Source organism: Mixophyes fleayi, chromosome 7, assembly GCF_038048845.1.
Source record: "Mixophyes fleayi isolate aMixFle1 chromosome 7, aMixFle1.hap1, whole genome shotgun sequence".
Lineage (NCBI taxonomy): Eukaryota > Metazoa > Chordata > Amphibia > Anura > Limnodynastidae > Mixophyes > Mixophyes fleayi.
Window position 1 is genome coordinate 145,519,659 of NC_134408.1, and position 22,488 is coordinate 145,542,146.

Below are 22,488 nucleotides of genomic sequence, written 5' to 3' on the forward strand. Positions count from 1 at the left end.
AGAGGTCTTCCTGTATCAGGTAAGGCCCCCTGGGCACCACCTCTCCTGGGCCCACGCCCGTACTCTCTGACACTATCTATTCTGGCCCCTGATTTTTCACTGGGCACAAGGCCTGAGCGGTACCCCAGGCACTAGGCCTGAGCACCAGTTAGCTTACAGTGGCCCTCCCTATCTTTGGGCGTTAGGCTCATAGCCAGGTAGGGTCTCAGCCCCGCAAGCAGGGCACAAGGCCCTTAGCTAGTTAGGACTGGGCGATAGGCCAATAGCCAGGTAGGGGGCTCAGCCGCAGAGAGCAGGTGGAATCGAGCGAGTGTCTCCGTTCCTGGTCCTAGCCCCAGACAGCCCCTTCCCTCTCCCTTGGTAGGCACGTCTCTCTCGTTTGTCTCGTCTGCAGGAGGAAGGGGAGCAATCGGACCAAAGTACGGTGGTGGGTTAACTACAGCCGGAGGAAGCAAAACCTTCCATAGCAGTCCCTCGGGTTCGGGTGAGTACTTCCAGTGTAGACCAGGGAAACCGCCCGGTTGGGTACGCGGGGTAGTGACCCCCACACGCCGACTGAAAACCTTGGGCATGCAGACAAACATCTCTGCACTATACAGTTGCAGAGAGAGAGCGGTGAGTGACAGGGAGGGATCATGTGATTCCTCCAGACATGCGCTGTCCAACTCTGCTCTTCGGAGCAGAGCTGACAGTACTTGAACTTTTCAATTATGATAATGTACGCCAGCTTCAGTAAATAGCGATACTGAGCAGTGCCCATACATTGTTATGGGAACTGCTCAGTAAAACGAAGAGATATGCAAAGCAAAAGATATCTATGATATCTGCTGCGATGCAGTGATTGTAAATATGAATTTTGAGGTTAATCTCCGAAAACGTCAACACACTTTTTAGTTTCATAAATAAGCCCCTTAATATTATAAAATAAGGCATTGGTTCTTCTTTAACAAAACTAACATGTTTATGACGGGAACATTCTGTGAACCCTTTCCTTATTTGTGTATACAATGTACAAAACGAAGTGTTGATTTATCAAAGGGTGATAAGCTTCACCCTATACCCCAAAAGAGATAACCCCAGTGGAGAGCAATGGCTTCCACGCTGCCATTTAACAAGTGCCAGGTTTTTTCTGTGTTTAGAGATTGTATTTTTTTTTTTTTATAAATTATTGGAACCGAAAGTCCAAATCTTGGCTTTCAGGTCAAATGCGCATGTCCGCTAGCCCTCTCACACATCTTGGCATAGACTGGCATACCAGCATGTTAACCCTTTCCAATTTGGGCCATTATCACCAAATCCGCTGCCAGTGTCACGTAGCTGCCACTGCAAGATGGGTTTTTTTTTTAATAAATTGGGGGAAGAGATTTTTTTTTATTTATTTTTTTTACATCACTGCGATAAAAAAAAAAAAAATTGCCCTCATCGCCACTTTTTCATAAATAGGCCCCATAGTGGTGATCTGATACATCTGTCAGTCCATGTGTACCGAAGGAACAAATACAAATATTTTGACAATGTCCTGTGGTGGAAAACGCATCTCAGCCTCAGGGGGGTAAGACATTTGTACCGTATAACGGACGCGCTACAGGTAACGATCTAATGCCTCTCTAAATAAAATGATCACTGGTTTCTGAATGAATCATTCATCCAACGACTGCTAAATCCTTGTTTTAATCAGCAGCGAGAGCGATACAACCTGATTTTCAAAAAGTTGACGTTTCCCTCTTAGGGGCATTTTGATGTTTATCTCTGACGGCACTTTGCCAATTTATTTTGTAATTCTAAAGCTCCCAGCTGGTGGATTACACTTTGGTTTGATAGTGCGCTTAAGGACATAACTTCAAAGTCAACAAGTCGTCTGCCTCTAACAGAAATGTGTCTTAAGAAGAGTTTCTTGTGAGCAGCGTCACTGCCAGATAATGTATTCAGTAATCCTCAGCGCGGTATTATCACTATGCACATCTGCAGCACTGTACGGAGCCAGAATGTAGGAATTCATATAAAGATATATAATTATCTAATTTCTTCTTATCACATGTAAAGCTGGATCATCCATTAAACAACCTAGGCTACCACCTAGGGAAGGATGGGCAACAAGGGGCACAGATTACTCTAACCTGTCCGTATGCCTGTTTTTCGGGGCAATCCGAACAGGGGCTGGCTGGCAAATTTTAGCCAGAGTAGGGGGGGGAAAGACTCTGCTAAGCATCCTATTCGGAACATTTGCTGGTAGCCCACTATGGGATCGGCCCGAGAGCAAATGCCTACTTGACCCCCAGGAAACCAGACCCTGAATCCGAGGGGGGGGAGAAGGGGACTAAACAGTATATCTTTCCTTAGGTCCCGTGGGGCTTTAATCAGACTCTAATCACAAGAACATGTAGCGAGAGATGTCATTGTGTGGGCAGCACGGTAGCTCAGTGGTTAGCACTTCTGCCTTACAGCACTGGGGACATGAGTTCAATTCCCGACCATGGCCTTATCTGTGCGGCGTTTGTATGTTCTCCCCATGTTTGCGTGGGTTTCCTCCGGGTGCTCCGGTTCCCTCCCACACTCCAGAAACATACTGGTAGGTTAATTGGCTGCTAACAAATTGACCCTAGTCTCTCTCAGTCTGTATGTGTGCATGTTAGGGAATTTAGACTGTAAGCCCCAATGGGGCAGGGACTGATGTGAGCGAATTCTCTGTACAGTGCTGCGGAATTGGTGGTGCTATATAAATAAATGGTGATGATGGTGATGATGATTGTGTTCATCACAAGGTGCCTACATATACTGACCAGACTGCAGCACCAATCAGCTTCCTGTCTGTACGTCACATGTGACACACACTCTCCAGCCCCCAATTCCAAGGTCATATAACTAATGTACTAACAGCGGTCTTGTAACTTCTGCAAAGAGCAGGTTATTTGTCCACATATACTCTCCAACCATTGTATTCCCAATCATTTGCTACCTTGGCACTGGGAAGGAGAGCTTTGCCAATTTTTGGCAAAACGGTTACTGTACGGTGAGAGAAGCACGACTGGTCAGACAGAAACGATTCTCTGGTCCGGTGGTGGAAATTGTGCCCCTACCTTGGCATCTTACACATCGAGCAACCTCGTCCAGGCTGGAGGGGGTTAACAGGTTACGCTGCCTTTCTCTGCAGAACGAAGGGGTTTTTAATATTATTTTTTCACGTTGGCAGCTCAAAGGGGAAGCCCATCCCTGCCCACTATTGTTGTTTGACGGAGTTAATCAGATCATTTAATCCTGTTGTGGAAATATTGGGCCTCATATCAAAACAATAGAGACCCGTGGCCTGTTCTGGTTAAATTTCAACCAGCCTGGAGCAGTGCTGTGCAGAGAGCAGCCTTAACCTTTATAACATAGGGCCAGAGTCCCTTAGAAATAGAATCTTGTGTCTGTCTATGTGATAAGGGGAGGTGCAGTAGAGAGGACAAACTTCAGATTGCTTCTCGGATTTGCAACGATTGTGAAAATGACATACATTAACGAGTACATTCAATCAGCTACGATAGCGAGAATTCGAAAGCTGAGCATTTTGTACAGGGTGGAATGGGTCAGTCCCACTCTAAGACATGCCGCTTGTGGAGAGTTCACAGTACCTGTGATTTTCATCACAACATTAGGGGGTATATTTACTAAACTAAATATAAGTGGAGATGTTGCCTATAGCAACCAATCAGATTCTAGCTGTCATGTTGTAGAATGCACTAAATAAATAAAAGCTAGAATCTGATTGGTTGCTATAGGCAACATCTCCACTTTTCCAAACCCACAGTTTAGTAAATCTAGCCCTGGGTCTTATCCTAGGCCTCAGGTACAGATACTGTACATTGCTACACAGCAAATCCCTGATTCCGCACTTACACAGAGCTTTAAACAAGTGTGTTGTGTATTTTGTCACAAACACAAACGTAACTGTGAAAGGAGTTAAAAATTATCAGACAAAAGCCAATGATGTCAGTGTACTTATGGAATTTCAAAATAAAATGCAAACTTGTAATAAACTGCTTATTGCTGCTCATTACATAAAAATAAACCAACCTTGTGAGTATTGTATGAATATATACAGAAACAATGTGTTGAAATGGTATAATTTTACTTAAATGATGTCTTTAAACTATAATAAAAAGGGTGAGCGAGACAGTTTGTACAGGTTGATAATGACACTGTTGCTTGTATAAGTATTTTCACGCACACAGATTTACACAGCGCAAGTTAAAGACGACAAAACACAAATGCATCAATTGTTTCAATTGCGCATCAAAATTGAAAGGAAACCTTTACAATATTTAGTAGTATGGCTAAATTCCACTATACTGTTATAAGGGGGTGGGGGTTTCCTAGTGCCTGGAAACCCCCCTCCAAGCCTGGAGCACTGTATAATTGAGGTGCCTGGACCCTGCTCCCATTTCACACAGCTCTGCCGTGCACCTAACAGTAGTGCACGCAGAATTGCCCATGTATATTATTGGGATAGGAAGAGTTGGAGAGCAGCCAAGTACAGTCTAAAATTATAACAATGCCCCCATGCATGCTGGTCACGCCCACTGGCGGCGTGGTGTGTAAACCCCCCCTCTACAATTCCTGCGTTTGCCCCTGCACTGCTGCTCGGTTCAAACAGAGGCTAGAATTATTCTGCATAGTGAATCTTATGGTTTGCTGTGGTTAAATTAAATGGAACATATTGCTTGCATACAGTGGAGGCAGACATATTTTGGGAAGAACCAACATTCATGAGATTGCAGTGGGAACAAACAATATCCACAAGCGCTTCGGTGATGTCAGTAGCCTGCATGGTCAGTACACAAAAGTGGTAGCCACTTTTTTGGCTCACTGTAAATAACATACATACACATCAATGAAACACTGCCCCCCAGTGGCCAAATCATCATGAAGAAGTGTTTCCCCAGCCATAACAAAGCAATAACTCTCAGGCTAAGCCTGTCTGGATGATCAGGTGATCCTGTCATATTGAGGGTAAAGAGCCTTAGAAACAAGCATGGTTTTACTATAAGTAATATGTCAGTGTAAAGTGTCTCTGAAGCCTTTTAGCCCTAATGAGGATGAACTATGTGGGAAAAACATAGGTCATGTATTCTCAGTATAGATTTATGGGCATTAAGAGATCAATAGCCTGGAAAAAACTAATGTTAGAGCTTTCTTTAGAGAACAGTAATCTCCTGGTGCGATATATAGGGTGATGGTTGGTTCCTGGCTGTTGTCATAGAAGAGGCTGAATTGAACGGTGTCTGATACTGATGCTCTGGGAAAGGAGAGGGATCTATAGAACAGCAGGCAGAGGTGGGACGAGGGTAGGACAGGGTGTGGACTCAGCAGGATCCTGATTTCTCATCTGCTCTAGCCAGGAATAGAAGATAGCAAATCTGATTTAACCCGCACATCTCTATTCAATGTGGAATTAATACAATGCAAAGGGAACCAGAGATGTCAAAGCCATCATGCCTGGGAAATTAAATGCCCTTAGTTTTGTTACTTCACTACATTATACCCTCCTATCTGGAACATGTAGCAGGCAATACACACAAAAACAGACAGTGTTAAGTCTAAGAGGCACCTAATATCTGTGTTTTGACCAGCAAAGCTCCTCCAAATCCAGGACTAGTGAATAAAATAAACAAAACAAAATTATACAGTAAAAATCCAGGTTTTAATATTCTCTCTCAGCTCAAGTCTGTTTGGCTATGTGTCTGTATCTAGAATATGAGCCACTACCTGTGCTAGAGAATGCTTATTTGCCCTGTCAATAACCACATATCTGGCCAACAACCCATTCTTCTTTTCAGGAGGTTGAAACTGGTTGAGGTGTAATGCTTTCTAGCAGGGTTAGAGAACCTGTAACTTTCCACGTGATGTCAAAACTACAAGTGCCAGCTGGCAGGTCATGCTGGGACTTGTAGTTTTACACCAGCTGGGGTGCCTCTACTATATAGAAATTCTGGAATCCGTGCCTGTTTACTTGTGAGATTACAGGGTGACATTCTACAGTATTATACAATGTATCAGAATATTGCAGCAGCGTGTACTGGCAATGTAGCAGTGATGTGTTCCGCAACACTAAGTAACCCAGGTGCACCCCCCAACCACCAGACAGAAGGAATGAATGACACACAGCTGCAGACAGACATAATTACAGAGAATACAACATGACAATTGGGGAAGCCACCTCTGGATCACAAAGCAGGGTATCCAGAAAACGTCACAGTGCGCTGGAAGGGACAGAAGCCACTCTTAAGAGACAGATTAGACGCACGGAATGCCATTTAGACTGACAGCCAGGGAGAGAGACAGGTCATTCATACTTTGACAGTCCCATTAAAAAGCGCACGATGGTAGCAAGAGATAGAAAGATTATGGGACAGCCTCGCATGCACCAGACACACGCCTCGCAGAGGTAACCTCACAGTGACAGAGGCGGATTCACGCAGCTAGGTAAAGAAATCCTGAGAGTGCAACTCCAGCAGTGTCATGAAGTGGGCGTGAGGAGTGAGTGTGAGCTCCGCAGACCCCGATATAACCCCCCCTTTCCCCTCCTGTGATCCATGTGCCAAAACAAACCGCCTTTCCTATTTATTGCGGGCAGATAGTGGGAGCTGACAGACAGAGCAACACCCGAAAAACGGCGCAGTCCTTGGATAAGGCAACAGCGCAGGACAGAGACCGGCTAGAAGTGCGCTAGGAGGGACAGCAGACACCTGCAGACTCCGGTGCACCCAGAGACTGGTCCCAGCCGCACCGGGCTACCCATCCACTCACTCCAGCCACAGGTCCGGACTGCAGAACGCACCATCACTGCGCCAGGCGCGCGTCACCTTCACCCGGCAGCCGGATCACTCAGCTCCCCCCTGGCCGGGGTTGAGGCGTCAGACGGCGAATGGAGCTCCCGTGATCCGCAGCCCCAGGGAGCCCCGGACGCCCCATGCAGCTGCCCCTGATTGTGCTGCTGCTCTGCGGCGCGGCGCTGCTCTTAAGCCCGGCGGTGCGTGGCTGTGGGCCGGGCAGGGTGGTGGGCAGGAGGCGAAGACCTGCCAAGCTCAGCCCGCTCTCATACAAACAGTTCAGCCCCAATGTGCCCGAGAAAACTCTGGGGGCTAGCGGGAGGTACGAGGGGAAGATCGCCCGCAATTCGGAGCGCTTCAAGGAGCTCACCCCAAACTACAACTCGGACATTATCTTCAAGGACGAGGAGAACACCGGGGCGGACAGGCTGATGACACAGGTGAGGGGGAGATCAGCGCACAGGTGGAGAAGCGGGGAAATCATGTGTCTTATTAATGGGATGAGCTGGCAGCCCTATGCTCAATACACAGGTGAGGGTGGGCTAGTGCCACAGGTGAGGGAGCTGAGGGTGGGCTTGTGCCACAGGTGAGGGAGCCGAGGGTGGGCTTGTGCCACAGGTGAGGGAGCCGAGGGTGGGCTTGTGCCACAGGTGAGGGAGCCGAGGGTGGACTAGTGCCACAGGTGAGGGAGCTGAAGGTGGGCTAGTGCCACAGGTGAGGGAGCTGAGGTGAGCTAGTGCCACAGGTGAGGGAGCCGAGGGTGGGCTTGTGCCACAGGTGAGGGAGCTGAAGGTGGGCTAGTGCCACAGGTGAGGGAGCTAAGGGTGAGATAGTGCCACAGGTGAGGGAGCTGAAGGTGGGCTAGTGCCACAGGTGAGGGAGCCGAGGGTGGGCTTGTGCCACAGGTGAGGGAGCTGAAGGTGAGGTTTAGCGTGCGCTCATGTTGCGGGTGTACTAATGACACAGATGGTGAGGGTGGGCATTGCGCAGGTGAGAGGCTTGATGTAGGTTCATGGCACAAGAAGTCAGACTGAGGGTGGGCTCCTAATAAAGGCGGTTATAGAACCATCACAGGAGAGGTAGGCTGGATATGACACAGCAGGAGAGGTGGACAACTAATGACATATGAGGGGATAGAGCATCGCTCTGACAGACAGGTGAGATGGAAAACCAAAGTTTGTGTTCGTGTGACCTCTGAGAGGGTCATTATAAAGGAGACGGAACACATTACAAAGGCAGTAATAAGACGTATAGGTGACTTCTGAAACCCGAGTATAGTGTAGTATAGGTGAGAGACCATATAGGCAGTAAGACAGATATCTGCACATAGAAACCAGTAGAAATCTCCCTAAGTCTGTGTACAAGCATATCTTCATTTTAATGTCAGCAGACATTGATCATTAACCGATTAGTATTGCTGTATTTAATGCATTGTGCTGACGTTATCATATTACGTTACTGTCTATCTCATCCTCTGCTATTTGTTCTGACAGAGGAGTGAAAGCAGAATGTTCACCTCACATATTGCAGAAAAGGGTTTCTTGGTAGACATAGGAGACCACTGGAGCACAAACAGGAGAAATGGACAGCTCCTGTTAGATATTATTCTCAGGAGCGGAGATCTCTTAAAGTAGAACTATACCTTGTAATATATTTTGGTATGTTTTAAGAAGGAATTAATTGTACTGACTTGCCTTTCCATGAATTTCACATCCACTCTGTTTACCCAGTAAAATAATCAGAAAGTACTCGAAGCACACTGCCATATTTCTGTGAAAGTCTGTCAGGCATTCTTAATTACTTATTTATTTAATGATCAATAACTAAACTGTACACTAATATAATTGTATATTCTGGGTTTTATATCTGACTTCTTTCCTTTTCTTTTCAGTTCCACTATAAAAACTGCAGATTATCTGAAAGATGAGGGTTCAAAATGAATAGAGATTTTTTTAGCTATTTCTACTTTGCACATGTGACATTCCTGACAAAATGTGTCAACATATAACTGAAAGATTAATTGGAATGGGCACATGTTCTGCAAATCTCTAGAAAGATTAATACTGCAAATTATTACTATAAAGGGCAACGGGGTTACTAAAAATATGGAAACTAGAGGATTATGGATGGTACAATAAAAAATGTAATTCATAATATATACATCTGTCTGTAACCCTAGTTACAGGAGAAGAAGTAGTGAAAGTCTGACATAATGCTAAAATGAGAAATTGGGACACCCAATGGATATGAATTGTGCTGAAGACATAAAATTCAGCCTATACCTCCTTTTAGTTCCTGAATAAAGTAAAACCGTTCTACAAACTTATTTCCATCTATCTTAATTAGAATGTATCAGAATCCTGAAAAATGAAAAATTAAAATATTATATGCTAAAGATTTTGTTGGGGGTGGGGGGGGGGGGAGTAACCAAATGGATCTAGAATACTTGCATTGAATTGTAAAGCGCTACGGAATATGTTGGCGCTATATAAATAAATGATGATGATGATGATGATGCATGCCTTAGGACATAATAACAAAAGGGGTGATGTAAGAAACATAACAACACAACAACAAGGTAATACACAAGTTCATGGTTGAGGTGACGGGGTCACCTAATCCCGAGTCACATAAATAGAGCATTCTGCTGGTAGAGTGTTGCAGGAATAAATGTTCCTATAACACACAGGTCCTGTTTGTATATCTATATTTTCTCCCTCATCCTTAGTGCCAGGTCCCTGTTCATTCTGTTGTAAACAATCGTTGTATTATCACTATTTAGACTTTCGCTTTGCCATGCAAACTTGGCACGACTGGCTGATTGGCACTTATCTTAGTGTCCAGATCCCATTGGCCAAGTGGTATGGTCAGGGGATAGCTGCACGCCCGCAGATCACGGCCATCTCTGCCTGTCCCAGCCAACATCTGATACATTCATTGATCCTAGTTTGAAGGAAATTGGCGGTGGATCTAGGTCCATAATCAAAGCAATTTTCAACCAATGTAGTCTTAAAGAACCATATTGGCTATTGGAAAGACTGTGTGTGTGGGCAGATTAAATCACAGTCTGAGCAAAACCTTTTGAATGAATTAAGCTAGAAGTATCAGTAAGAGATACCTTCTGGAATGCTGTGCGAGCAGAGACACAATGGAACTGTACACACAGCCATCCCAAATAAGTAACACAGAGAGATAAACTACTCTATATATTACAGCACAGACACTATACATTAGTTTGTTCATGAGAGTTCAGTGAAGAGACTGAGGGCAAGGTGTTACACCATACCGGACATGGAAGGAAAATAACACAAAAAAAGGGATTGGCTATAAACCTTCAGGAGACTAACAAATAAGAAAACAAGGGCGGTCAAAGGGCGACAGGTTCCCTCTTCAGACATAGACACTTTACTGCTCAGGCTTCATACAGTAACACTGGGATTGTGGATAAACTGTTGAAATGTTACAAAGAGTGAAACATTGTAACTAAATAAGTATATGATCATGTGGATGATAAGAGACACTTTGTACTGTCACTGTTACTTCTGTATAAGGGAAATATTATGCAGGTTTGTTTTTACTCTTGATCTGTAGCAGATATAAGTGTTACATTTTGGCCTCAATGTCACTTTATTTCACTATGTGTTTCTGTTAATAACACAAAGAAAACCCTGAAACATACTCATTAGGACAGAGTTAAACTATTGCCCCTACTCCTGGTTTCTGCTACAAAAGCCCTTACCCAGGGCAGAATCACATGAAAAAGTCTTGCAGAATTTGTATTATTTTACACTATCACAAGATGTTTGGCTTCTCTATCTTAATAAACAAAAGTGCCATAAGTTCCAATTTATTAGACCAATTTTGTCAATTAAAAAAAAATCCATGTTAAAATGTATTTTCGGGTTGGTGTTTGATGTTACATTTTGCTAAAGTCTTGCACTTATATTGTGTTTTTTTTTTTAAATTAAATTATTTTAATTTTTTAAATATTCTTGTAATTCTTTTTGCAAGTCAACTGCTTGTTAAAACCGATGCAGAAACCCGGGTTTTTATAACCAGAAACCCCCCCCCCACAATAAAATAGTCTGAGTATTATTAATGCTTTCCTCACAGGATAACCTTAGGATGAAAGGTGCAGAATATTACACCCATGTGCAGAAGCCCTCAATCAGAATTGATCCGATTTTGAGAGGATGAATGGAAGCTCATAGCAACCAATCAGTTTATAGCTTTCATTTATCTAGTACAATGTAGAAATAGTAGCTAGAATATGATTGGTTGCTATGGGCAACACCTCCACTTTTCCTCTTTAGAAGGGTTGATCTTCAGGATTTCTGTCTGTAGAAGCAGATGAGAAAATTACTGACCCAGCCAAATAGATTAACTCACCCATGCATGATTAAACATATCCTGAAAACATGAACTGCTGGTAACACTTGAGCATTTCTGTCCTAGCCCATACAGTCATTTAAGCTAAAGGTAAAACAACCAGATCTGCACAATCTGGCCCCCTACCTTAGGTCAAACCTACAAAAGATCTGGTCATTAGGTGATCAACAGCCAGATAACTCAATGTATGGCCAGTTTAAGGCCTAGATGAACTAATCCCGAGTTCCAGATATCTTACAATCTTGATATCGTAGCCCAAACTTATTTTTTTTTCCAATATATGTGGACCTCAGTGTGCACACACAATCATTGGCCCTTCATTTGTCCTTTGGCCACTAATATCCAGAGTATTTGGTCCCCCTTGCATTCCGAGACGCCAGCAGGAGACAATGGGCATGTGATGGGCATGCTGTGTTTCACACTTGATGAGCACAGGATTAGAATATACAGGTTGTTGTCAGATACCAGTGATCATATGAATAGGTCATGAGTTCAATTCCCGACCATGGCCGTATCTGTGAGGAGTTTGTATGTTCTCCCCGTGTTTGCGTGGGTTTTCTCCGGGTGCTCCGGTTTCCTCCCTAACTCTAAAACATACTGGTAGGTTAATTGGCTGCTACCAAATTGACCCTAGTCTGTGTGTCTGTCTGTGTGTGTATGTTAGGGAATTTAGACTGTTGCTCCAATGGGGCAGGGACTGATGTGAGTGAGTTCTCTGTACAGCGCTGTGGAATTAGTGGCGTTATATAAATAAATGGTGATGATGATGATAGGTAGGAGGGGAACCCAGGTTAGAGGTACACGCAGGAGTTAGACGTGCTATATGTAGAAATGGCCGCGACATTGGGCAGATTATTGTGTGATCCCAAGAAGGATAGAATTGCAGCTGTGATTTATACTGGATTCGTTTGAATAGGTTTATGAATATATAGGTCCATTGTCAGAACCATAAACATACCGGACATGTTTACTATTCCATAGCAAATATCTCTCTGATAACAGTTTTAACCATAGAATGTTTCCATGTAGTACGGAGTCTAGTTTTGTTTACTAGCAAGACTTTCTTTTATATACCTTTTTTTTTTTTTAAAAATGGATACGTTGAGTATCTGGATGTATATATTGTGCTTGAGAGTTTGGGTTTTGTGGGCAATATTTGCTATACAATGAACTATCTGTAAGTGAAACTAAAATAAATAGGAAAGATCCTCTTTTACCTCCAATTCATCAGTATTTTTTCGGGTAGAAGCTGGAAGTAAGATATAGGATTTTTTTTTTTAAAAAAAATACAGAATTAATTTGCACCATTTTACGGAGAATTGACCTATACTTTCTGCTTTATCAATTTTATACAAATCCATATCTAACCTGTAAGCGCTTATCTGTGCTGTCTTTAAGAGAAAGCTGGAATGATTGTCCACTTTGACTTCACCGATAGAAAAAAAACAATTTTAGCTTGAATTGATCCCTGGTGATATAGGGGCCCATTAACGTTTTCTGTCCTACAAGAAGCGTAAACCACATACCCCCACCCACCCAATGGTGGCGCTGGTGAGCGAGGTGCAAGTTGTCTCCTGTGTTATGCTTAACCCATAATGCTATATTCACTTGCAGCCAAGAAACCTGGATCTAACAGCCTTTAACTAGCAGTCAGCAACTTCCTGACATCCAGGAGGAAACCAAACTGTCCCAAAAGCAGATTGCAAGAATTATAATGTACACTTTTTTGAACGCATATTAAAGTTGAATTATAGTTAATTGTACAATAACCCCCAATCCCTCCCAGAAATAAAAGTTATTAAATTAAATAAATCTTCTGTTACTGTGAGAGGTTATGACGAGAAGGGTACACACTGTCGTTTGAAATGTGTTTTTTAACACCTATAAAATACATTGCATTTATGTTCATGTTTGGTATCCAGTTAGATGCGTTCTGTCTGCTTTTTAAACACTTGTGAACATGGGAAGTTGTTTTCTTCAAGCTAAATACACTGTGCACACAATACGCTACCAGTGACATGAATGTAAACTGTCAATCGCATTGAGGAGTGTCAAACCCACAGCGATGGAACAAGAAGCATTCAAAATATCACTATGTAGCCCTCAGAGATCTGTAGTGAAACAGTTAAGTAACAATATGAAAACTACTGTACAACTTGCTCCCAATTTCCAGGCTACACTTTTAACTATATGGCTTCTTATCTGCAGTAGTAAATCTGTGGCAATAACTCTGGAATGTCAATTACTTCACAACATCAGGAAGTTTTCTCAAAAAAGGGATTTTACCTGTCCTACTACACCTCCCTATATAGGATTCTCAAAAGGCATTCCTTTATAGGTTATACACCGCACTCGTCGGCCTGGCTTTCTGTGGTGAACCCGAGGGCGGCCAGAGGGGGAAACACTGCCGTCCCTGGGGCTCTGCACCATTCACCCCCCCCCCTCACACACACACATTCAAAGCTCACCCTGACCCCTACCTCATCTAATACTCTCCTATCCGCAGCGTGTCAAATATTTAACCGTATGACAGTTAGGGGGAGTATTTGGATTGGCACCTATATAATTGACGACTACCTAATAAACTACACCTTCCAGCATCCATTGCAGCTTTGAAATAATTACAGTTGCGCTAAAGGCAAGCTGTCTCTCCCCTGTAATACGCTCACCTGCAGCATGGATGCGTTCTGCTGGTGTTTGAATCCTTAGAGCCAACAGCTGCAGAGAAGGTAACTGAAAATGGAATTTGCAGTTCCGGTACGGCGCGCTAAACCATCCCAAGGCTGCAAAGCAAGGTCTGTTACCCATAGCAGCCAAATGAAACCATATTACTGAACAGGAGGCCAGAAATCATTACATGACCCAAAATAAAGCTCACATTTACCCATAACTGCTTACTTTTAACACCTCTCCTCATCCACCCTCATTACAGCCTCCCATTCCCGGTTACAGGACTTTTTTTGGGCTGCACCCACTCTATGGAATTCTCTCCCTTGCACAATAAGACTTTCCTCTGGTCTACAAACTCTCAAGCGTTCTCTGAAAACCCACCTCTTCAGACAAGCTTATAATATTCCTCAACCACCCTCTTAGCCTCACTACATTACCCTATTACCACCCTTTACATAATTTCACACTAGCCAACATTGTTGTGTGACAGGATCATTTAGCTTATGAGTCACTTTTACCTTTGCAGTCTGGCAGGGCCGAAATGCAAAACGTAGACTTAACCTCATGTATCAAACTCCCATTGTCCCATAGATTGTAAGCTTGCAAGCAGGGCCTTCTCACCTCTTTGTCTGTTTTACCCAGTTTGTTTATTAGTTTACTATGTTTGTCCCCAATTGTAAAGGGCTACGGAATATGTTGGCGCTATATAAATAAATGATGATGATGATACGTCAGGTGGTAAGAAAAGTGGAGGTGGCTGCCACTTGATAACGCCAGTCGTGACATCAAGTGGATAGGTTAAGGCGTGCTTGCATTATAACGCACCTGGAAGAGGCCGCGGCTTGATGGTGTGTTTTGCCTTATCTGAGCATGTCCCTGCACGCGTTGAGGCAGTGGCCTTGTAGAAGATGTTCCTGCCCTTTCAGGAGTCCAGGGGGTAGATCGATTAAACCTTCTAAAAAAAAAAATGGAGGTGTTGCCCATAGCAACCAATCAGATTCCAGCTGTCATTTATCTGGTACAGCTGGAATCTGATTGGTTGCTATGGGCAACACCTCCACTTTTCCTTTTTCAGAATGTTTAGTCAAGCTGTCGAGTTTTTGACAGTCCAGGCAATTGGACATTTACCATGTTGCATTATGCAAATATGTACACGTGGGCCCAATTGTTACAAAATGAAAGTGTACAGTACTTTTATTTCCGAGCTGTGAATGAGACGATGGATGTTGGGACACTGCTTCTAAACTTATCTATCACACCATTGAGAGAGAACACTGGATCTCTGTGCAGATCTCTTTACAAAAGAACTGTGGCTGGGTCAGGAATTCCCCTAATTAGAAGAGTTGTTGGAAACTGAACAATCACTCCCATTGGAAGGGATATTCGTGATACATTTTTTTTAGTGTTTTGTTGCTCCAGAACAATCTAGGGAGCGGCCGTACTCTGTGTGCCCCTCTCTCTAGTAGTGAGGTGTGTATATTTTGGAGGGGACTTATACCAGGAGAGGTATGTGAAATATTTATTTGACACTGTAAAACCTACGGGAACAGCGAGCCTCTTCTTTCATATTCAGTGCGGTTACTGAACAGAGGTATTGGTGTCGGCTGCCCAATAAAAAGTCACTGGGGTCATGTAAATTTAATATTAATATGTGAAGTAGTTTAAACGTTCTAAGTACAAAGCAAATATCCACAGCGGCAACACTTGTGTGGGACAAGCTGAGGTACCAGCGATGTCTGAGCTTGTCTGGAGAACAGGCTGAGACAGACTTTGGTTGGTGTGACGTGAACCACAGACCGAGTGGCAAGGAATATTCCTCGAATAGGGGGCATGTTTGGTAAAGGGACAAAAGGGGCGGCTCTTCCAGGATACCCCAGTGGTCCGCATAGGGCTGGATTTGTATCATTAGAGCCTATAGGCCAGGCCTGGCTAACCCGAGGCCCTCCAGGGATTGTGAAACCACAAGTCCCAGCATGCTTTGCCAGCAGAAAGCCAACCTATAGCTGGCAGGGCATGTTGGGACTTGTGGTTTCACGACCCCTGGAGAGCCACGGGTTGGCCAGGCCTGTTATAGGCAATTAGAATAGAATTAATGTTTGGTTTCATGTATACTTTTAAGTGTGTCCAAAAATCCCCCGTTTCTGTGCTGCTGTCTTCAAAATGTATTTATGGTACATACATTCCTGGATACCTATATCTGTAATTTAATCATGTAATGGCGATAGCTCATTGTTGCATCTAATGAAATATTGTTTGAGTTGCATTATTTACTGATCAGTCATTTGGTGCGGTCGGGGTGAACGACACATAGTCCAGAGACAAATGCATTGTTTTATTGGTCTTATTGCATCACAGTGGAGACAGACTTATTATTGTTATTTGTTTAAATAGCACCAATCACATTCCACAGAGCTGCACAGAGAATATAGCGTCATTCACATTAGTCCTTGAACCGCTGGAGCTTACAATCTAAATTCCCTATCGCACACATACATTAAGGTCCATTTTCGTCAGCAGCCAATTAACCTACTAGTATGTTTTTGGAGTGTGGGAGGAAACCAGAGCACCCGGAGGAAACCCACGCAAACACGGGGGAGAACATACAAACTCCACACAGGGTGGAATCGAGCTTGTGACCCCAGCGGTGCGAGTGAGCAATGCTAACCACTGTGCTGCCCATATCGACTAAATCAATATTCGTGAGAATGCCGCTGATCATTAGTTCCTAATGAATTGAATGATTGACTACACTGCGTGTGGACAACAGGGGCATATTAATATTATATGTATTTTATACTCTTGCATATGGTTATAGGTGGGGTTATTATAGCTTCACATACTGTACATTATAATGAGATTATTAAAAATGATACACCAATACTAGCTCTCGAGGGATGAAACCTCTTGTAGGGTCACCAGTATTCATTAGCTAGACTTTATTTGAATATTATCAGTTATCACATTATCGGTTACAATATTTTTTGCCTGTTCTTGGCCTAGTGCCGAAACGCTGACAATCGCTTATAATTTTAATATCCTCGTGTCTAAGAATCAAGTGATCCTTTCATTTCCCCTTTCCCTCTAATGATCTCAACTTCTTTTTTTTTTTTAACTTAAAAGGAAGCTAAATAGAATGTTGCCATACTTAGCTGGGTGATAGAGGGTGATTCTAGGAATGCGGTTTTGGAAAATTGCAGGTTTGGAAAGTTTCACCTAGTTGACTATAAGATGTTTGTAGCGTCTCTAAAAGTCTGCAGTGTTTGCCTGCAAAGGTGTGAGAGGTAATGGGGGTGAAAATGGCGGTATGGGTTTGTTTTACCACAAAGTGCATTATTAACGTTGCCGTTTATATAGTGCCAAAAATATTCTGAAGAGACAGGGGTGAAATAAGTCTTTTAGTGAAGAATGTTAGGTTTTTAAAGCAGCATTCCTAGTTACTCAATACACTTTTATTTCAGCTACCCTTTCCCGTAGGGAAGCCCCAGGAACTGCACCCTGAAGCTGTTTTTAGCGGCGGTGGAACATTTTTGTCGTACAGTTTTTCACATACAGCTTATGGGGGAGTGGCCACGCGGACCACTAACAAATCGCAAAGCCGGAGCTTGCAGCTTGATATTAGTCCTCCCGCTCACACTCCTTTCATCCCAGAAAAAATGGCTTCTGAAATAAAAAAATCAATGGGGCATATTCAATTGGCTGCGTTACTGTCAAAAGTAACGTGGCCTGTGCACTATTACATATATTACGGTAATAGTACGCATTATTACCATTAATACGGTAATTTCAGTGTTACAATTACCGTATTACCAGTAATAGGTTTAACGCTGTGGTGTTAAGGGGGGAATTAAATTCCCCCCATGTGTGACGTCACTTTTAATTGAAATATTTTCAGTACATTCTGCATTTTTATTTTCAGAATTGTTGTACAAAACCGTTGCATTAAATACAAAATGAAGAACTAAAGTAAAAACTGTTTATAGAGCATTAAAAGGTTAAACATTAACTTTCCACCCCCCCCCCTTATCCTTACATAAAATGTAGGGTCCGTCCCGGGCTGAGACACTGCCCCTGTACACTGGGCGGGGGGCATCCCTGATCAAATTGGGCTATAACAAGTGAGGTGAAATGAAATATTTTACAAATTAAGTTGTTTATTGACCTAGGTTCACACTTGCTGCAGTACAGCTCATTGCAACCAATCTGCAATGTAACTCTCTGGTTGGGATGGTGAATCACTGCGTTGTGTAAATAAACCCAATAGGCTTGAATTGAATACTGGCCAGAATATCACAATTAATGGTAATGTTCCATAATATTGCTTCATTGTAACCCAAGATTATTTTGTTCAAAGGAAGAGAAGTATTAGAACACGAGGACATGCACTGACACTGGGGGGAAGTAGGTTCAGAGGAAAAATGACTTCACAGAAAGGGTAGTGGATAAGTGGAATAGCCTCCAATCAGAGGTGGTAGAGGCTAATACAGTAGAGCAATTTAAACATGTTTGGGATAGACATAAGGCTATTCTTACAAAGAACAAAGGAACAAATAGGGTTTGAGGTTACCATAGGTTAAAAAATGGGCAGACTAGTTGGGCCAAGCGGTTCTGATCTGCCGTCAAATTCTATTGTTTTGTTCAATAGAAAGTACTACGGTGACCATTTATTATTGAAACCACGGTGGCTCAATGGTTAGCACTTCTGCCTTACAGCACTGGTAAATGAGTTCAATGCCTGACCATGGCCTTACCTGTGAGGAGTTTGTATGTTCTCTCCGTGTTTGCGTGGGTTTCCTCCGGGTGCTCCGGTTTCCTCCCACACTCCAAAAACATACTAGTAGGTTAATTGGCTTCTATCAAATTAACCCTAGTCTGTGTGTGTGTGATAGGGAATTTAGACTGTAAGCCCCAATGGGGCAGGGACTTAGTGGCGAAATTAGTGGCGCTATATAAATAAATGGTGATGATGAAAGCGCACAATATCAGTCATGTCTGAAAAATATTTAGCTGAGATTGTTGAGCCATAATAGAAAAAATAATAGATTGAATTTATTTGATAAATGTTTGTTAAAAATAAATGTAAATATTGAATTTTAAAAAATGCATTTTTCTCCTTTTAAATTATCGATGTTCTGTTATCGCCATCTTTAGATGTAGCGTCGCAATCTTTGTTAAATTGGCTTCCCTGTGTAATTGCCAGTATGCATCATAAGGTATGTGCCACCAATGTTTAATGTATTGATACGTCTGGGTGTATTGATGCGACAATCTCCATCATCCGCACCAAAACTTTCAACCCATCTACAAAGGTGGAAGATGTACATCTCATAGCAAACGTATTTCTGCGCAACTCATAATAAGATACTTTCCTCTTTGTGCTGAACTTCCATCTGTACGCCTCTACTGTACGCTCGTTAACGCTCCTGATAACGACTCTCCAAGCGCAAAGGTTTGCAAGTGTAAGATAGGTGCTAATACGGACGCAAGTTCATCAAATGTGCATTAAGATGCATCTTTACAACGCTAAAATACACTTACGCAGAACTCTAACGCAGACTCTAACTATATTTCATTCCGTTTTCTTACTGAAACACCCAGCGCTTGACAACAAAGAACTTCTTTTGAAATTTATGCATATTGCTTCCAAAACAAAATATACATTGGAGAAAAGCCAATAAACTCATTTAAATTCCCCCCAAGGTGAGCAATCTGCTGAACTTTTGTATAGAATATTTGTGACTGTATTAATAACTTTTATCCAAAATGTTTAGTCAAAAAATAAATGAATCAAAGATTGATTATAATTTCTGCTGAACGTAAGTCTTTGATCCACATGTCTTCCTGCACGTTCAGGACAATTAAACCTAATATATGCAGAGGTGAAGTCTTTCACAAGCAGCGTCATGTGATACAACAACTCGTGGCGTTGGATCACGCTGGTCTGTCACCTTAACTGTGCTACCTCTGTCCCTCATTGGAAATCAAGGCAAAATTTATAGACAGTCGAGGAAGCGTTTAGTGATACTTTTTTTTTTGTTCAAAGTGGAACTTAGGTCTGGGAATACCACACGTGGGAATTTAATTGCTGTTCTGGTGTAAATTTTGTGCTGTGTGCACGGTGCCGTTGACAATTTGGAGCATAAAAGAGCCTTCAAATTACTTACTAATGCCGAAATTCTTTGTTAGCACTGTACTTTAATTTACTTTAATTTATTAGTTCTTCGTTTAAGGTTTTTTGCTGTTATGGCATAGTAATACCATAATTCTCAATATTTTGGATCTCCTCTCTCTGAGAGATCCCAGACTGCACAAATCGTGTCAACGCAGCCAATACAGCGTAGCCAGGATGATGCGATTCGCCAATTCACTGATCGCACAGAATTCCGGGAGAACTCCTAGAAATTCTGGAGTCTCCCCGATATTCCTGGAGAGTAGGCAACTATGAGTAATACAAACATACTAAGCATGTTGTACATGGCATGATCCATGTGTCACAATTATCAGGGGTGGGAGGTGTACGCTTCTATCTGTCACTAGGATTAGATGGCTAAGTCTGCCTACGGACCACCGCTCAGCCCCCTCAGACCAACCTGCAGCTCTCTGGCTACTTTTCACTCTTCGGTGGATAACCAAATGTAACTAAGACACTATTTTATTAAAATATTTTGACGACTGCAGTAATCACCAATTGAAAAGCTGTAACACAAATTGCTGAGAATTGCACAATAATCACACTGAAAAAAACTACTTAAAGCATTACAAAAATATAGCACACAGAGGCATAATTAGGAACGAGCTGCTATGAAGGTATTACTGGGATTCCGAAAAAAAAAAAAGTGCTGACCAATACTCAGGTGCCACGAACTTGAGCTTTCAGTTCCACTTCTCCCCCAAAAATAAATAAAATAATAAAATAGTAAAAAAAAAGAATAGCTACCTATATTTAAAAATAAAAAAACGTAAACTTTTCATTTTTGAAAAACTTTATTTAAATAATAAAGCAATTTTTTTAATGATTTTCTGTTCTCGTCATCCCTTATTTATATTCTCCCATTGCTGATAATTCCTTATTGCTGCTTATTGCTGTGATAAAAATTCGCTGAAATTTATTAAATAAAATATTGCTGAGGCAGCTGTTACTGGCCTGGAGCAGTAATAAATTAATTTATCCCTTATCGGCCCTGTCTTTATAGCGGCGCCGGGCCAGTCTCCCATAGCAGTGCCGGCCCACAGAGGTGCCGGGCCAGTCTGCCATAGTGGTGCCGGGCCAGTCTCCCACAGAGGTGCCGGCCCACAGAGGTGCCGGCCCACAGAGGTGCCGGCCCACAGAGGTGCCGGGCCAGTCTGCCATAGTGGTGCCGGGCCAGTCTCCCACGGAGGTGCCGGGCCAGTCTCCCATAGTGGTGTCGGCCAATAGAGGTGCTGGGCCAATCTCCCATAGTGGTGCTGGCCCATGGTGGTGCCGGGCCAGTCTCCTATGGAGGTGCCGGGCCAGTCTCCCATAGTTTGCCTTTACAAGCCATCGCCCCTTTAAATTTTAGCTGCGAAGACGCCGATCTCCTGCGAGTTGAAAAAACTGGGGTATGATACATTTACCCCCTGGTCTCATTCATATGTGCGACTTGAGCCGTGTGTTTAGTTCCCGCATTTACCGGCATCGTGAATGAGCTTTTAAATTAGTAGGAAGGTTTCGCCAGGGTTCGCCAATGAGCCCTGCCATGGTAAATACCAGTGGAAGTACATTTTGTATCCCTGCAGTATGCGACAATACAAGATAATACTTAATTCCACCCACTAACCACCAAAGTTAAACAGAACCCTAAATTCCAAAGTTCTAAAAAATAAAATAAGAATTTGCAGGTTTCTCTAAAGCAGAGAAGATGCAAAATTTGCATGAATTATACCACCCTGATGTCCTATGTCCCTGCCGCAGAGCCGCAGTTAGGTGGTTTGCTTGATAGTTTTTCTTTAAAAAAAATAACTTTTTCCTGTAGCCGTGCCTATAATAACCTGCGGAGATGGTTACATTTTTTAACTTTCTTGGATGTCAGAGGCAGTGGCGCACGCAGGGAGGTTTATGAGTCTCCAGAAACCCCCCCTGTGCTAACCAAGTGGCACCATAGCGGCACTGTCCTATACAGCAGCCGCGGTGCTGTCAAAGAAGCGTCCGCGGCTCTCTCTCGTGGGTTTTTTTTTTTGGGGGGGGTCAGGGGGAGGGGAACCCCCCCTGACAATCCTGCGTGCGCCTCTGAGAGGATATAGTGTCTGCTATCTACATGAGCTAAAACCACTAGGTCAACAATAGTTTATATTTACAAACTAATAAAAATTATGGAGGTATTTATTTATTTTTTCCAAAAAAGGCAGCACATGGATTGTTCGGTATTATTACAACAATATTCTGTTGTATTTACAAACTAACCTAATTATTACATAAACCGATTAAATAGACTGTTTTATATAGCGTATAGAGAAAAGCAGAGAAGTTGTACCATGCAGAATAACATTAAACATAGAGAAGTGGTACTGTGTAGCTGGGTATTTTAAAAACTAGGAACAAATTATATCGATGAACCCCACACATTTCCTCCAAAAAGAGCCTCTATCTCCAATCACGAGTTAT

At 42.8% G+C, this 22,488-nt stretch overlaps 1 protein-coding gene across 2 annotated transcripts in view; it reads left to right on the top strand.

Annotated features, from left to right (window-relative positions):
• The first annotated feature begins 6,112 nt into the window (after positions 1–6,112).
• The window catches only part of IHH (Indian hedgehog signaling molecule), a 53,239-nt gene continuing 36,863 nt past the window's right edge, over positions 6,113–22,488 (top strand). Inside the window, exon 1 of one of the 2 annotated variants that reach the window (XM_075181031.1) lies at positions 6,113–7,249. In XM_075181031.1, coding sequence (XP_075037132.1) covers positions 6,950–7,249 — 300 coding nt within the window. In that variant the 5' untranslated portion in view covers positions 6,113–6,949. The remainder of the gene's footprint in view (positions 7,250–22,488) is intronic. The other variant, XM_075181030.1, reaches the window with a different exon arrangement.